The sequence below is a fragment of the Teleopsis dalmanni genome, chromosome X (assembly GCF_002237135.1).
Source record: "Teleopsis dalmanni isolate 2A chromosome X, ASM223713v2, whole genome shotgun sequence".
Classification (NCBI taxonomy): domain Eukaryota; kingdom Metazoa; phylum Arthropoda; class Insecta; order Diptera; family Diopsidae; genus Teleopsis; species Teleopsis dalmanni.
This window is the reverse complement of record NC_051848.1, coordinates 73,947,053-73,965,351: the sequence shown is the minus strand read 5'-3', so window position 1 is coordinate 73,965,351 and position 18,299 is coordinate 73,947,053. Positions and strand designations below refer to the sequence as shown.

General features: G+C 30.1%; 1 protein-coding gene across 1 annotated transcript; it reads right to left on the bottom strand.

Moving 5' to 3' along the window:
• Positions 1–7,389: 7,389 nt before the first annotated feature.
• LOC119662111 lies at positions 7,390–8,110 on the bottom strand. Its single transcript, XM_038071665.1, has 2 exons — positions 7,830–8,110; positions 7,390–7,766 (listed from the first exon to the last, which is right to left on the bottom strand). Exons 1-2 carry the CDS (start codon positions 8,034–8,036, stop codon positions 7,401–7,403), a joined length of 573 nt encoding a protein of 190 aa, XP_037927593.1. The 5' UTR covers positions 8,037–8,110; the 3' UTR covers positions 7,390–7,400.
• Positions 8,111–18,299: the final 10,189 nt, after the last annotated feature.

Below are 18,299 nucleotides of genomic sequence, written 5' to 3'. Positions count from 1 at the left end.
TGAAAAGCACGAAAGCCTCGTTGGTTTCACGAGCGCCGAGGTTTACTAACTGCAGCTCGTAGTCTCTGCCCGCCATAGTTAATGTTGAACTTCGTCTGACAATCGAAACAGCTGTTAGTGGCGAGTTGTTGTTGTTGTTATTATTATTGTTGTTGCTGTTAAAAGTTTGACTTTGCCATACTTCAATTATTGTCGGTGATGTGTTGTTGCTGGTGTTGGTTTCAAACATGCGCTCTGCCATTGTTTTGACCAAATGAAAGCTTTTTTACAACTTTGTTTACTTCAAAGTCGAAAGCTCGCGCTAAAGTACAGAGTGTGTACTCTACAGTCTGTCAATTCGATGCATATTAGCGGTATATACTGTTTGGGACATTTCTCTCTGCCTTATAAACACTATTTTTATTTATTTATTTATTATGTTTTTATTTTAAAAATGCGTTAAGGGAAACCCCTTTTGTTGTATTATCTTAGAATTAACTTAAAAACGAACACGAAAGAAATAAATAATATATGTATCTGTATATTGTATATGGGTCATTCTTTTACAACTCGGACACCTTTTTGACCTCATGATCTCGGATTTGTCTGAAAATTTTTATTTGCTCCTAAAATAAGAAGACCCGTATCTCGGGAAAAAATTTTGTAATTTTTTTCCTAGGAGATATGGATATGGTTATAGCTCAAGTCCTACAAAAGGTAGGAACTTGAAATTTACTGCGTTTTAAAGATAATCGATTGATCATTTATGAAATTGTTGAAACAATTAAAATTGTTTATATTTAAGCAGTTAAATGTTAAATTAGTTCCGCATCATTTCTGTTTTTAAATTATTAATTTTAACACAATTAAACCGTTTTATAAACTTTTTTCGTATATAGATGAATTAAAAAGTTAATTAGTTTCTTACTAGCCGAACTATCTAGATAACTGCAGCACATAATCACACATTAGAAATGGTATAGTTTCTATATTTTATAGAACTTGATATATACCCATTTGAAAATGTGCCTACAATGCCAATTCTCAAATCCCTTTGGGTCCATATCTCCTTGGAAAAAAATCACAAAATTTTTATCCGAGATACAGGTCTTCTTATTTTATAAAAGGAGCTCATTTCAGCCAAATCGGAGGTCATGAGGTCATTTTTTGCCAAAATCTGTCCGGTTTTTAAAACAATCACCCAAATGTACGTGGTTAATTCAAAAAAGTACGCAATATTTTATGAGTGTGGTGCCCACTATCATTTTGGAATATCATTCAAGTTGCGCTCACTCTTGCTCAAATTTATTCTAGAGACCGAACTTGAACATGCTCATATTCAAGAAAAATTCTTGAAGAATAAGAGTGTTTACGCACGCTGTAAGTGTGTTTCGCACGCTGTAAGTGTGTTAGTGCAACCATGCAAGTATTGTTTTTGAATGACGAATGCAAGTTTTTGGGTAATAGACTATCATTCATAACATGTTGGCGAGAAGCTGAATGATGTGGTCACCAAAATTTTGCCAACATGGTTGGATGTCATTCAAAAGTGCAGACTATCATTTTTGAATGTCATTCATGGATTTTCTCTTTTAAATGACACTCAAAAATGATAGTCTGAACCGCGCTTTTATGTTTTGTTTTATTTAAATTTATATTCAACTTTTGACTTATTAAAGCTTTGTTTTATAAAAATTTCTATTATATATAAATTTACTTAATTATCTATTGTTCGATTTTGTTTTTTTATTGTCTTCCCGCAAAAAAAAACTCTTAGCTTAGCTTTTTCCTCTCTTTTTATCTCTACCCTATTAAACTACTTTATCTACATATATATAACACATGTATTTTATCTTTATTTATTTATTTTTATTTATTTATTTACTTTTATTTATTTATTAATTTATTTTCATTTATTTTTATTTATTTGTTTTAATTTATTTATTTCTGTATATTTTTTTAATTATTTTACTTAAATATTTTAATTGCTTTATTTATTTATTTCTTTTTATATATTTATTTATTTTTATGTAATTATTTAATTTTATTTATTTTTATGTATTTTTATAAACTTATATATGTATATATTAATTAATTTATTTTTGTTGATTTATTTATCAATTTATTTATTTTCTTTTATATAAATATATTCATTCAGTTGTTTTTTATTAAATTGTCCATTTTTATTCATTTTCTTATTTTTAATTATTTTTTTATATTTTTTTAATTATTACTGGGAATAGATCGTTAATTTAACACATAAAAATTAAAAATGTTTTTTTAAATAAAAATTATATATATAAATTTGTCTTAAATCTTTAATTGTATTTTAATTTTTATAAAAAATTATTTTTGTTGCAGAGATTTCATTCTACTTTCTAGACCATTTTCAGTTCACAATATTAATTTATTAAAAATTATTTTTTTATAATTTTTTTTATTTACAATTATTTTTTCATTTATATATTTTATTTATTTGTTTATTTTTTTTTGTATCGTCTTAGAACTAACTTAAAAACTAACAAAAAGGAGATAAATAATATATAAACAATTTACAAATGATTAAATAATAAAGCAAAAAAATTATAAATTAAAAAATTAAATTATAAAAAAGAATTTTGCAAACACAAAAAGATATCAAACAGAAGAGAAAGAAAAAAAAAACAATTAATGAATAACAATTAAGATATATAATAAAATAAAATATTGGGGGTCAATTTAATTTAAATGTTCCATTTTATGGCCTTATACTCGTATTAATTTTATTTTTGATTGTATCTCCGATCTCGTAAAGTTTTTGGATTGGAAAATGTTTTTTTAAATATCTCTGGCAATTGATTGAACTTGTTTAATTATTATTTCGGATAATGTATTATTTGGATTCGTTAATGGAGGTTTATGTAAGATACTGTCGGTAATATGTTTTGTGGTCTTTTATAAAGAATAGTTTGGAGCTTTCAGTTTCGAAAGATTGTAAATTATTTTCCAGTTTCATAAGTTTTTCCTTATTAACCAATAGGTCAAAATAGTTGCAAAAGGTTGATGTGCATGGGAAACAACTATGGCCCTTTGTGATTCTGTTAAAGTTGCCAGGAGGAGAAAAACTTTACTAACTATTGGGCCTACGTGTCGTCTTTTTTAAATTCTTTGGATTTTCACATGAAATTAAAAACATTCGCTAAATCTATTTTCATTTACTCTACCAGGTCAGCAAAGAAACAGTCTTCTTGACATTGGAATCGATTTATCTAGAAATTATGGGTTCCATTCCATCTTTATCGATCCAATTTCTGCACAATTCACTTGCTTGAACGACATAACGTTAAAGAATTGCTGCAATAGGACAGAACCTCGTTGGTACTTCAGTAAGCACAAAAGCTGTTTTTAGAAATCCAAAAAATCGTCCGTAGTTCTCGTATTTAATTGTGGGCATACAGTTGGTTAGAATTTAACAGTCTCCCGATTAGTCAATGAATTATTTATAATCAAAATAGTGAATAGATATCTACTAAGTGCATTCGTTGGTATTTGTATTGCTGTTTTGGTCTCATTTATAACCAATTCAGTCCTTCTTCTCGTCAAACACTCTGAACTCCTTTGTGCGTTTGCTCTGTTGAGTTTTCAACTAAGGTGATTTTCTACTTAATGTAATTTAAATGATTAGAATTTAAGGTATTACTTTATTTGTGAGATAATATCTTCGATACAGCAGACACAAATAAATTCTCATTGAGCGAAATGCATTCCAGCAAGGTGTGAGCCTAAAATTAATTGCCTTCCATGTTTTTTTTATGATGATTCATGTACAAATGCAACTGGGGAATAGTCGGATGGCACTTGAGCAGTGACGACGCGTGCCCTATCTGGAAGGGTGTGCGGCCCTTCTATAATGTTGTTTTTACATGTACCACTTATATTAAAATATATGAGATCTTTTATTAATAATAACTATATTGTATAAGGCAACAATATATTCGCAATATTATACTAACAATTTATTAACAAAATAATATATTAAACAAATTAAATTAATAATTTATATATATATAAGTTTAATATTATATCAATATGGAAGAAACAAAACTTTTCACATAATTCTCGTAACATCAAACCAAATTTTTTCAAACAAAAGAGTTTGTACTTAGAAACATACATGTTTGTGCAGTGATCAAACAAAATCGAAACCACTTGCAACGTATAAATGTGCGCACAAGTACCCCGCACAATAAGAACAGAAATTCGTGGGTGCTGCTGTTAAAAGGGGAGAGACGAAATGTGATAGAAATGTATGCTGAGATGAGCTGCAAACTTCAACCGCTCATGCAACCACTTTGGCAAATCATCATGTTGGATTCGTATGCATGCAGTTGATATTCGAATAGAACAGAAAATTACTCTCATACAATTCCCACATATAAATCTCTATTTCTGATATTACGAACGGGAGAACACGCACATTATTTTGTTCATATGCAACGTATAAATGTGCGACCACCTTCTTTGAACACAAAGGGGAGAGACGAAATAAAATAGAAATGTTCTGTGAATTGAGCTGCAAATATATGAGCACAACTAACAAGTATAGCAGGTAACAGAAGCAAATTGATTGAGTTTTCATAGACAATTATATTTAATTGTTTTTGCTAAAACTTTAAAAATGTGTATATATGGAAATGTAATAAATAATAATAATTCTTGATGTGAAGATACTTAATAAATTCCTATACCTATGTTATTTGACATTTTGCAAATTATGTTAGGGTGTTCACCGCACACCTCCGCACCTTAGAGCAGTCGTCACTGCACTTGAGTGATGATTTTAGTGCCATAAACTGTTTGCTGATACTTTTAAGATTAAAGAAATCTCTATAGTCAATGACATGTTGGATTTTATTGATTTCCAACAACCAAACTGCACCTCTACAATCTAATGGACTTTTGTAAAATGGTTAGGACATTTGTTAACGTTTTATTTTAGAATTTTGGCATTTTTTTTGAAAAAAATTTTAATCAACTTGAACAATAAATAAAATACCAATAAATATAAAGAACTAAAGCTTGCACTGTATAACAAGTATATAACAAGTATTTAAAATATTGAGGTAGTTAAGAGGTAGTAGAGGCTAGTAGTGATCGTCCATGTAATCTCATTGACAGAGAATTTTTTCTTTTCTTCGGAGATATCTTGCATTTTAGCCTTCAGATTTGATTCTGTTTTGACCCCCGGATATGCGAATCCACGCTAAAAATCCATGTTGTTTTGTTTAAAATGTTGCATTAAAGTCTTAGAAATGTTTAAAAGAATGCATTTTTTATCTAACGCCAAAAGACCTACATTTTTTCATGGAGTATTTTCCAAATGTGGTCAACCCAAGCGCTGCTGGGCTAAGTATTACTACTTTCATTCCTAGTTTTACTACTTTCATATCAGGTTAATAATTTGTGGATTAGAAAATTTGTGGGTTTTTTTCTTGTTTGTTGTGTCCTTTAATATAGACTTTGTAATTAACAGAGAACGTAGAGCATCGCTCTCTTGATGCGAATTGCAGTTTCTTAGAAAGGTCAGTCGTGTTTAAGATCGTAACCGGTTAACATATAAAATTCAAACTTCGAACAGTCATATTACTTATAAGTTATTTACAGATTTTATAGAATTCATGTGAATTCTTTTAGTGAAATCGAAGTCGAAGTAGGCTTATGGTATTGAGAAACGGACTAGGGTCTTCGTTTATATGCCTCTAGAGCCAATTAGAATTAACTTACGCTAGTTCTTCAATTTTTGCAGCAATTATTAAGATGTTAAGGTTTCGATAAATATCCACATTGTGAACGTACCATGCGGCGTTACCAATATTTCGGAAAACTTTATCTTGAAGCCAATGAATTATGTTGATATTGCATTAGAAAGCACAGTCCAACATATGTGGACCATAAAGCCATATTAGCTTTAAATTAAATTGATAATTATAGTTTTATTATATACTAGCAGTTTTATATATAGTTTCATATCGTGTAATACGAAAACTATCCATGGGTTCTTGCCAAAAAGATGGCTTACGGTGAGGATGCTGTGAGTGAACTCTAACTTCAACATCAAACAGCGTTATGTAAAATGTTTGGTTGGATTAGAATAGAATTGTCTACGACGAGCTGACCTATCCTGGTACAATAGTTAATTCGGTTCTCTACCGCAAATAACTCAATCACTTGAACAAAAAAATCAAAGAAAAGAAACCAGAAGCTGCCACAGAAAAGAACTTGTGTTTCAACGCCAGGCCAAACAATAGCTTGGATCTTGCATCGTCTGAATGCCGTTTGTTTTAGTTTCTGCAAAAATCTTTTATTATAAAAAATTGGTTGATTGAAGTGTCACTGAATATCACTAAGTTTTTGACTGTGGAACCATAAATGTTTAACACCTTCAGAATTATGGAGCTATCTGAAAATTGGCGAAAAGTTATGAATAATAATTGTTATTAAATATATATTTGATTAAAATTATTTTTCAGTAAAGAAAATTCTTATTCAAAAATCTACCAAAAACTAATCAATACTTTTTGCATCACCAATTAACAACAATGCAAGAAACATTAGAATAGTACTAACAGGAGCGTGAAGAATAATCAACAGCTAACAAAAGTGATATCATACTTTAGTACAACTTGTAAATTTTATAAGAAAAAAGATCAAACCTCAAATCATGTGTTGAGAATCTGTCACTTACTAAACAAAAAAAATACCTTATATACTCATACACTCGTTCAATACTATAATATATCGAGAAAATCGGACTTATAGAGGTACTGTGAAATTATAAATCACAATATGTTACATCTCTAGTTTACAATGTTAAGTAAACCAATATATGGTATTAGTAATTAAAATATTTATAATATAATGTTGAGAAGCCTTTTTAAAAATTAGTTCCTGGAAACTAATTGCTTTTTGTGAATGACTTATACAATGTTGGTTTAAGATCCAGAAGCTTCGTTAACAATCTATAGTCCCGCATGAGTTAGTAACGGGTACTAAACTAGATGACATGGTTATCTATATTAGGTATACTGCAACGTTGACATGAATAAACGTATTTTAACTCAGCGGGTTCGCTGGTTAAGTCAAGACGTTTGATTAAGTGTATGGTGGTGGAAAAAGCAGTATTTCCTCGCTGAATAGATCTAATGATTAATAAGCTGTTTCTAGTAGGAAGTGGTGGCAGGATGCCGATTGTGCTGATTGGCGAAAGATACTACATATGGTAAGACACTGCACACATCTGTAAATATCATCTAAGTGAGCAATTCTAGCTGTCTTATTCTAAAAAAACAAAACAAAACTATGTTCCCAAATTTTAATCTTAATTAATTATTTATTTCAATTTTTTTAATGTAAAAATACATCAATTTTCTGTATACTGTCTATCACTTTGTCTCCTTTTTGAACTCTTTACATGCTATGTTCAAAAAAAGATTGTTTTCAGATAAATCTGTTTCTGTCTCCATGGCGACCACTTCGTACTCAACGTTTAATCCAGAATTGTTTTCAGTTAGGTCTGCCTCTGTTTTCTTAACGATCACTTCGTACTCAACGTTCAATCCAGAATTGTTTTCAGTTAGATCTGCCTCTGTCTTCTTAACGACCACTTCATACTCAACGTTTAATCTAGAATTGTTTTGAGTTAGATCTGCCTCTGTCTTCTTAACGACATTTTTGTACTTTACGTTTAATTCTGGATTAGTTTCAGTTATCTTACAATAAATGCAATTGTATAGATTCTTTCTCCTCCTCTAAAAAGAAATTTAAGTAATTCAATTTTAATTTGAAAACAACAATTAAAGTAAAGATTTCACTGTATAGTCATCTTGTGCCGCTTGTATATCGGATTCATAAATTTCTTCTCTCCCCTGTCCCCCTCCCTCCAGTTTATCATTAGCGAATGCGATCCTCTCATGAAACTCATCATGCAAGATTTTAAGGGAGTTTAAGTAAACATTCAAATTGGAGTCATTTTGAGCACTACTGCTAACATCCACTTGTCCATTTTTCTTATTAGCCATTTTAAAATCCTTTGTTTTTACCAACAAATTTAGAAGAACTTTCTCTGTTATTAGGTGAGTTAAAGCTAATAACAAATTCAGAATTCATTGTTTTATTTGAAATCAAATTATATATTTATTTATGACATTTACAAAGCTTGCTGTTTTGATTCATAAATATTTTATAGTGTGAATATCGTGTTATCTCTTTTTGTTTCAAGCAAAAACTAGTCCTATTTCGTTTAAAAATCGTACAGAAAAATTAACTTTCTTTATATTTTTATTAATGCTCAGCAACAGACATTCCTGAAGGATTCTATATGAAGTGATAAACAGGGCACTGTTATATACTACGGGTAATGGACTTTACAGTCGGAATTTTCCTATGAAAGGTTTAATTTATATTTAAAGTCCATTGAACTTGATTTGTACAGTCCATGGCACCAGTGCCATACCAGTTTGGAATGATTATTTTAATATAATTATATATATTTCTACATTCTTCAAAATATTTATTTCTGTTCCTTAGAGATACGAACCTGTCAATTACTTCATCAAAGTCAATATCAATCATCCTATTACTTTCAACTGACAAAGTTGAATCATGAGCCAAACTGCTACATGATTTGATTGCTACATGATTTATCAAAAAAATTTCTTTATAAGGTTTAATCTCGAAAATCTTACAAAAAGCAGCAGCGTTACAGATCCAATCAAGATTTGATGACATTAAGTTGCATTCTGTTCTTAATTTCATAGAAATCGATATCGTAGAAGCTGACTCAAAATGAGTAAGAAGAAAACCATCTCTTGAAAATGATATGTAGAAATAATCACAGGAATCAGACCTCGAAAATACATTGCACTGTGAATGTTATATCTATAATCTTACATAAAGTTTGGACTCCTTTCAAGGAAGTGGAGAACATTTGAAAGAGGCAAGAAAGTGATATTCAAATTGCTCACAATATCAGAATCGAGAAGTTGAAGTCTGAGTATTGAGAGAGTGCAAAGAACAAAAGCAAAGAAATTGTTTAATTGTGTTGCCACTCTCCAAACAACGTAATCATAAACTGTTGTCAGTGTGGTTAAGACAAAGAAGGTGCTCAACGTATGTGGTGTTGCCAGTTATTGTTGATTAGTATTAATTAATCGTCTACAGTTCTTGCGACACTGAGTCAGAAGAATACTCATAGCCTCTGTATTGATTTCAGGTGAGACCAATTTGGTATGTATGCAGTCATCGTGCTTTTGCCATTTATAATTTTATGCAGATTAAATCCTACCAGTGCTTCAAGTAGAATTGTGTCAAAAGGTAGGAGGAAGTGGGTGGCAAACTAAAAAATATATTTGTTTGGTTTTGTTTTTGTAGTGTATTATCTGTATATTATATTGTTAAAAGGAATCGATTAAGCTATTATCCCCTTATCTTCCCCATGTATATGGATAAGTCACTGAGACCAATATTCTATATCTAGTCTGACAATAAAAGTAAGTAAAGTCGAGAAATAATTACGGTGTACGAATATGCTCTTGGGAGTTTGTGTACTGTAGTCTCCTCTGAATATGTATACAGTACTCGATCCAACCGTATCAAACTAGACTTATAGTAGATTTAGCTAAAGCGATCCTTGTGAGTGCGTTCACTATAGCCCCATCTGAATCCTCTATCCAATTGAATACAGTTAGTTTCATAGCAGATTTATACAAAGTTGAAAAATGATTATGGTCTACAAGTTATCGCATTAGAACCGATTTTTGATACTTCATCTGTTATATCGATTCCTGATACATTAGAATGAACAGAAATTCATTGTAGAGTCTAGTTGTTGAGAGTGACGACACAATTTGAAATATTTTTACATTTATAGAACTTAGCAGTCGCTTTGGTCTGCAATGATATTTCTTAGTTCCTTACTTTTAAGATTGCAAGTATTATTACAGTATTTAATGTTTAAAATCTTGGAAAATATGTCATACCCGAACCGTTTTCAATTTTGGATATATCAGTAGAAATGCGTAAAAGATAATCAGCTGATATTAAAAGATTACGACTGCATGGATAATACCAGTCTAGATGTAACAGGATTAAAATTAAAAAAGTACATCGAATATATCGATATTAAGTTACAGGCTTAGATATGTGTGAAGGTGCAGATTATTTTCCTAGTGTTGTAAAACTAGTCAATTTCTAAAACTTACTGATAAACAACGGACAAGTAATCGCTTACTTAGTTTGGGACGAAGTGATGTATTTACGCTTTTATATTTAAAGCTGTAAGCTTTCGTAAAAGCTTTTGTAAAAGGTCTAACTGGTTTGTGTATCGCATGTGCGTACAGATAATTTTTATGGAAAGCGTGGTTACCAACTAAAATTTTTACCATCCTTAAAATATTGGGATTTTTGTGTCTGGTTTTTTTTGTTTTTTTTTTGCTATTAAAAATATTAAAGTTTTGCAATATTTAAAGGTTACTGAATGCACTGCAAACTCTTCTTACTCACGCTATTAAAGGAAATTGAAGAAGTCACAATTTATGGGTTTCAGAAGCCACGCCTTTTTAATTGGAGCACTTGGTACTCGTGGAGCCTACTTTGTTTCCTCTTGGCTTGCGCCATGCAATCAGCCGTGGATATGGAAGGTTGGTGGTTTTTGCTTAACATTTTAAAGAGCTACTTAAAGTTGATACAATTGTAAGTTCTGTGGCGCAGCAAAATCATATATTCGCACAACAAATAAAATGGTTTTTATATTATTATTTCGATTTATATTTTAATTTATTTAGTTGTAAATATAGAGTCTTATCATTGAAACAAAACAATAATGTATGGATACATTCGTCTTAGCATCAATAGAAAAATGTGGGTATTCTGACTATTCCGGACTTACTATTGCTCTTCTAGATCTTTTACAGAATAGATGGTGTCCTAAAAAAGTACTTCATGTCCGAAACAGAGTCCAAAACAAAGTCCAAAATTTTTGATTTTATTAACGTTTTAAGAATTTTATTCTCGTTTTAGAGCTCAAGTTTTCAAGCGAAAACTGTATTTACATTTCGATTTTTATTTTTTTTAAATAATTATTTTTTAAAAAATAATCTTATATTAATTATAATAATTGATTTATTTTTGAAAAAGAATCTTTTATTATTAATAATATTATTTTATTACTTTTTTCGTTAAAAAATTATTTCTGTTTATTTCAAGCGAAGTTAAAACCGCTTTGTATGGAATAAAGGTACAATAACATATCTGAATATCTTTAATCTTTAAAAAAATTTAAGAAATAACTTTTACAAGTACCGACTACATTGTCTGGCATAGAAAAAACTTCGTCAGATAAGAATTGATTCGAAAAATAAAATGAAATAAAATTTATATCAGATTATTAGGTTGGCACACAGAGACACACTCGTATATAAAAATAAACGTTAATAAAAGTTACAAATGTACGTGCGGTGTTTTAATAAAGATGTTCCGGGGTTACTAACACCACATGCGCCCTACCGACAACTCCCTACAAAGCTCTCGCTAATTTTGGGACCGCCTATCGGCTGAACTCTTTTAATAATAAAAACAAAATTTTTCACAAACAAACATAAACAAAAATATTCCAGGAATTTAAACAGATAAAATAACCTACAATTCCATGCATAAATTCCGTACACAAAGTCCAATTCATAGGCGTACGGAGTACCTACCTAATTTGTTATTTCGGCAGTGCGTGCGGTTGACTCTGCGGCGGTTGTGATAGGTTCATTTTTCTCGTAGTCCTTCCGAAAGCTTTTTAATTGCAAATTTCCTCTATGGAAAATAAAAAACCAAAACCATAAACTAATATTTATATATGTAAATGTGTGTGCGAGTGTGAAGAAATACCCGTATATAGGTTAGCAAGCCAATTCCCTTAGCTTTAATGGTTGAGTCAATGTTCGTAAATTACTGTAACGTTTTTGCTAGTGTTTATTTCAAATGAAGGCTGAGCGTTTTGAGAGAACCGAATCAGAGCTTTTTGTTGAGGGGAATATGAAAATTACCCAAAAATAATGGTTTTTTATTTTAGTTCGAAAGTGAGAATGTATCTAGGTATGTCAGCTAACATGACTGAAAAAAACTTAACAGAACAATACCCGAAAGTATGAAAGAACCAAAACAGGAACAGAAGAATTCGGGGGCATATTTTTTAAAATATATTTTTTAAAGAGGTTTCGATATATATTTTTTGAAAATTTAACAGTATTATCCGTTTGCTGGTAAAAAAAGTGAATACACTCAAAATGTCTGTGTCAATAAAATGTGAATAAAGAATGGTTGCCATTGTCTTGTTAGCAAGATCATATATTAAAAAGGTGTATAGTGGCGTAGTCAAACCACACCATGCTGCTTTCTAATAAAGTACCATAAATCCAAAAGTGATTACTTGATCCAAAAAAAAAAAAAATAGTTCATAAGTGGATTACTTAATTCAAGAAAAAAAATAATATTTAGTGAGAGGCAAAGGTGATTCTTTGTTTAAAAACACAAAACAAACAATATATGGCCCAAGAAACAAAAAAAATAGTTAGAATAGATTGAGGGCAGGAGAGTTTATTTTGAATATTTACCGAGATTCAAGTGTATAAAAAAGTCTTTGATAGTCAAACTCTCAAATTATTATAACCACTTCAATCAAGTGGTTATAAAACATTCTTTAATTTGATATCTAAAACATTCTCGTATTTTAATGGGTACCGCATCTCTGGTGGTTCAAAATTATTAAAATAAATTCTTATCGAAAAATTTTCGATTATTTTTCGAACAACTTCCATATCTTTTTTTTAAATTTAAGTGGATTCGCAAATCATTAAGTTTAAAACTGATTTTCTTTTCATAAGATTTTCGACCATTTTTTTGGGCATATCCCCATTTTTTTAAAATTTACTTAAATGGTTTTGGAAGTTGTGATGTTCTTGTTCTCAAAAGGTGTTTTTAAACTAAAGAAAATTTGTATTTATCTAGTTTTGAGCTACTACGGATTTCTAAATCAGAGAACTTTTCTGGGGTAGCCTTTTTTTATTACTCCGTATTTTGATGAAAATTAAAAATGTGATCAATGATGTACTATTTCTTTCTTAAACCTACGTGCTACTTTGTTCAAAAAAACCCTATATATGAAGTGTAATCAAAAAGTAATGAGAACTATGATTTTGCATCCACTAAATTTTGTTAATCGTTTGAGATCATTTTTTGTGTATTGGTTGCACTGCTAATAAATGATTAAAGAAATATCAGATAATTGCGATGCTAAGTTTATATGCGACAAAATGGAAAAATTTTTGATTTGAAGAGGTTGTAAGAATTTTGTTCTAAAATGGTTTTAAATGCAGCAAAGTATATTAAATGTTAAATAATTTCTTTTATTATGTTGCTGAATGTGTGCTATAACTACAAGTTTATGCGGGACACAAATGTTTTCAGGAAGATCGAGAAGTCATTTAAATAGGGGAGAGGTTTGGGAGAGGTTTGGGAGAGGTTTAATATATCTAACAATGATGAAAACCCGGAAAAAATTAAGTGGAGTAATAGAGAATTAAAAAAAATTTCAAAGATATATCAAATATTTTTGAAAAACTCGAGAAGATATTTAAGTAGACCGTCTGAAGATATAAGAAGAAGATATAAAGCACCGTCTGGGTATCCTAATGGGTCCATTAATGATGAAAAGTGGAAAAAATTAATTAAACTAATAAAAGAATGAAAAGAATTAATGTGATTGGTTAAGAAATTGAAGTGTGATGCGCTTCATCCAAAACCATTGTTATGAATTTTTTGGATACAACATGAAATTTGCTTTGCCTACCAATTGGGTTAAGCCAGAGATCCTATCCTAAGTTGTAGAGAGATTTTTTTCCAAGAGTTTATGATGGAAAAAGCATTCCGTCTTTACTATTACCAAAGAACTATCTCCTATATTTAAGTAAGTTATTTAGTTAGAAAGCATTCCGTATCTATTACTCTTGGAAGGGCTTGAAAATAATATTAATACTACTTTCTCATCAATTTGTCTGCCAAAAATAATTTGAAATCTGAATTTAGTTTCAGTGACAAAAAGCTGCTTAACAGAGAGAATGGATTCTGTTATATTTTCGAATATAAACAGACGGTATATGTGTGGAAGCTTTCAGTTAGTGTTTGGATGGTTAAGGAGGTGGTCGATGCTGCAAGGACTCTTAATTTAAAGTATATTCTATGTGTATATTATTGTTATGATGATATTATAAGTGATTTATTTTTAAACTGTTTTTCAAATATGTATTTTTTTTGTAATAAAATTAGATAATATATAAATAAAATTACCTAAGTTGCTGAAACAGGTGCTCTTGCTATTGTGATGGAAAAGAGTTTTTCTCCTTGAGTTCAGCAGCCGACACCGAGTTCTATTCGTTCGTCGTAGTCAACAATCATCTGTATCTTGCTTTGTTTGCTTTAACGGAAATGGCAGCAGTTATATGTGGCATCTAAGGATATCTAAAAAAGGATTTCATAAGTTCTTTAGGCAAATACGGAAAAATACAATAAAAATAAATGATTAAACATCAAATCAAATTATCTGACACTGAGTTATTCTAGATCTTAAGAAGTGTTTTAGGTTTTGTGAGTAATTATTTGGTTTGATTTTAATATTAAGAGAAGTGTCTATATATTTTTTGAATTACAAAGGTATTCGATCCAATTAGAAATGAAAAGAAAATTATTGTTTTGAAATTGAACAACACATAAATAATATGAATTTGATTTTAGATAAAAAAGCAGCTACTAATGGTTAATTTAACAAAAAAAAGGCATATAAGAAATTAAACGACTATTGCACAACATTATTCATACATATCTTCCATTGACATACGACTAAAAGAAGTTCTTAAGGGCCAAAGTTCACGATGAGGTAATGGAATTAAGAAGAAACTGTAGAGCCAACTTATCCACTAAAAGTGTTAACGGTATGACAAACGATGATAGGAGATTTCTTATTTATATTTTTTCAGTTTTCAGTCCTTGCACAACTTATTAATAATAATAATAATAATTACTGGATATATTCAAACATATTCTATTGTGATTTTATACAAATATTTTCATTTTAGTTTAGGGATAATAACATCCTAGCATGGCATTAGGTACATACTTTAAAAAATAGATAACATCATAATTTTTTTTTCAAGTGCTTAGTACTTAGACTTTTATAAGACCTGCGTCCAAAACGTTGCATTCGCTTACATTTGATATATAGTAGGTCTTTATTTCAAAGCTACGGCCGAACAAACCGCATTAAATTTTGATGATGTCCCTGACAGTGGCTTTATTGGCAAGACAATTGTATGCTATCAATGTCTAAAAATGGCACTGCTGATATGATGTCTTAAACGAAATGTAACCTTGATGTCCAATTTTCAAACAAAAATCATGTATTGGCAATAACTTTGCAAATATTAAAATGGAAGTGAACCAATGTCTTTGGTTTATTTTAGTAGGTTCGATAAGTGAAAATAAATGACTAATAAACAGACACAGAAATTATTTTCTATTTCCAATAAAATATAATTCCTAAATTTTCTCCATGCTTCACTAAGGAGTCAAGAATTTAAGTAATGGTAGTATAATTCCTGGAGTTAAGATGACATAATTGGAGATGCTAATTAACATAACAATTACTTAAAATTCTGAGTTCTTGTATCTTCTGCAATTTATACATTGTATACGCTGACTGATTAGGAACTCCTCCTAATGACTACTGCCGCAGTTTCTGATCAGAGGAAAAAATAGAAAGTGCTACTTATCTATTCTGTCACTGACCGACATTTGCCAGACACTCACATCCAATTTACGGTTTCTTTTTTCTGGAATATCTGTCGGATATCACTTGTATAAACATTAAGTCAAAGTAGGGATTTTTTGATTTAGCATAGGGTTCAGGTGAGCTAATCTTTTTTACAAGATGCGGTCCTACGTGTACCTTACCCTACTTCACATTATTTAAATTTGTCAGACTCTGTATGACATGTTCTGCTGATTTATTGAAGTCAAATTTGCTGCACATCGATATATTAAAAAATTAACTAATAAAGACAATTTTATTAATTTAATATTTTTTTTATGTGTATTTACCATTGACTACTAGATCAGGCTCCAAACTTAACTGACAGAGTCAAACAAAAGCAACTCTAAGTGGACAAACAGAATACTAAATATTATCCGGTGATTGGTTATCGAATATTTTGAGGTTGGATATTCTTGAAATTTGAATCACTTTTTTTTTGTTGTTTTATCTAGATTAAATTTCTAGTAAACATTATCTGTTATCACACTTAAAAAAGATGAACTAGGTTTGGTTTCAAAAAAAAATAAAATTGGTTATCTCAACTTGTTATAAAAAAAAATAAGTTTTTGCTTGGCATATATCATGGGAAATAAATTAAAAAAATCTTAACAGTTTCTCAAAAAATCCAAAATATGTTACTTAAAACATACTTACAAGCATTCACATCTGTAGCATTTCAAACTACACCCTAAACCCAATGTAACTACTCCGAAAAAAGTGAACTAAAAGAATAGATAATTGTGATCTGCAATGCAAATGATGTCCTCCATCATATGCTTGAGCTAAAAACCTATCTAGACGAGAATGGTATCGATATATTACTTGTCATATATCATTATCCTCCAAAACACAATAACTCCAAAAATGAGAATCTATATCTTCTTAAGTCTGTCAGTAATCGGACTACATTGTAGCCAACGATTTCAATTCTAAAAATTGAAAAGAGAAACGGTTCTGAAATGCATATAAACCAGACCGACAATTTAATACAAATAAAGATAAGTGTATTGAGTAGATATCTAGATGGACTCACTATTACGATTACAAATAGTTCAGGGACTAATCGAAATACTGTAAAGTACTTACCATATGCCCACAATTAGATAAGAGGACTACGAAAGATGTTTTCTAATAAACCTGTTTTTGTGCTTAGTTAAGTACCAACAGGAGACTGCGCTATACAGCAATTCTTTAAATTATGTTTCTTTCAACAAGTGGTTTGTGAAGAATAAAGGTGGAACCCATCATTTTCTATATAAATCGGTTCCAATGTCAAGAAGAACGTTTCTTTGCTGATCTGGTAGGCAACTGAAAATAGATTTAATTTTATGTGGAAATTCAAATAATTTAAAAAGGATAACGCGTTGGGCCAGTGGTTAGTAAAGCTTTTCCTCTCCCGGCAACTTTAATAGAATCACAAAGGGCCATAGCTCTCTCCCATGAATACCAACCTTTTGCAACTATTTAGACCTATTGGTTAATAAGGAAAAACTGATGAAACTGAAAAATACTTTACAATTCTACTGAAACCGAAAGTCACGAACTATTCCTTATAAAAGACAACATATTCTATTAACGAGAATATCTTACATCAACCACCATTAACGAACCCAAATAATATATTATCTGAAATCCTAATTGGAAAAGCACAATCACTTGCCAGATATTTCAAAAATACATTTACCAATTCAAAAACCATCACGAGATCAGGGACACAATCAAAAAGAAAATTATTATAAATCGTCAAACGGAATATTTAATTTGAACTACCACACAAAGTGTTAGAATATCCGTATAAACGATACATCCCAATATAGTTCAATATTTTGACTATGTATTTCAGATTAGTATGGAATGTAGGTGAAGTCATAGCAATAACTGAAGCTGACCATATGAAGTTGTCAAGCTTTCTACTTCATATAAGTCAATAAGCTTTTTATTGAGATCATTCAAACTATTTAAAACAATATTGTTTATAAGACTGGAACCAATACTCCTACAAAATCATTTATTTTATGCTCATCTATTCGGGTATCGTAAAGATTATTCAACAATATTTGAAGCAGAAAATCACACACTTGCTTTATAGTACACTTTAATTGTATGTCTAGGTCTGTTTCAGGAAATGGTAGTAAGATTTACAGATGTCATAGTATTAATAATAGAAAATGAAGTAATCTACTGAAGGAGTATGACAATAAGTATAGAAAAGATTTAAGATTAAAAATTAACAACATAGAAATCTGTAGAGATACCGAAGCCAAATGTCTTACCTTAAAATACTCCAAATTGTAAAAAAAAATAATTTGGACAAGAATTAAAACAATTTTATAACATGTTAAACGAATTTCGAAAATAAAATTCGAATACTCGAAACTTGATAATTCGAATTGCCGGTGCCGGCCAGAAAGTTAGGACGTATAATAAGTGA

Coding starts and splice junctions, on each gene's coding strand:
- LOC119662111 (XM_038071665.1), bottom strand. CDS start 8,036: ATGGCTAATAAGAAAAATGGACAAGTGGATGTTAGCAGTAGTGCTCAA. Junction 7,767..7,829: donor CGGCACAAGATGACTATACA/GTGAAATCTTTA, acceptor ATTTCTTTTTAG/AGGAGGAGAAAGAATCTATA.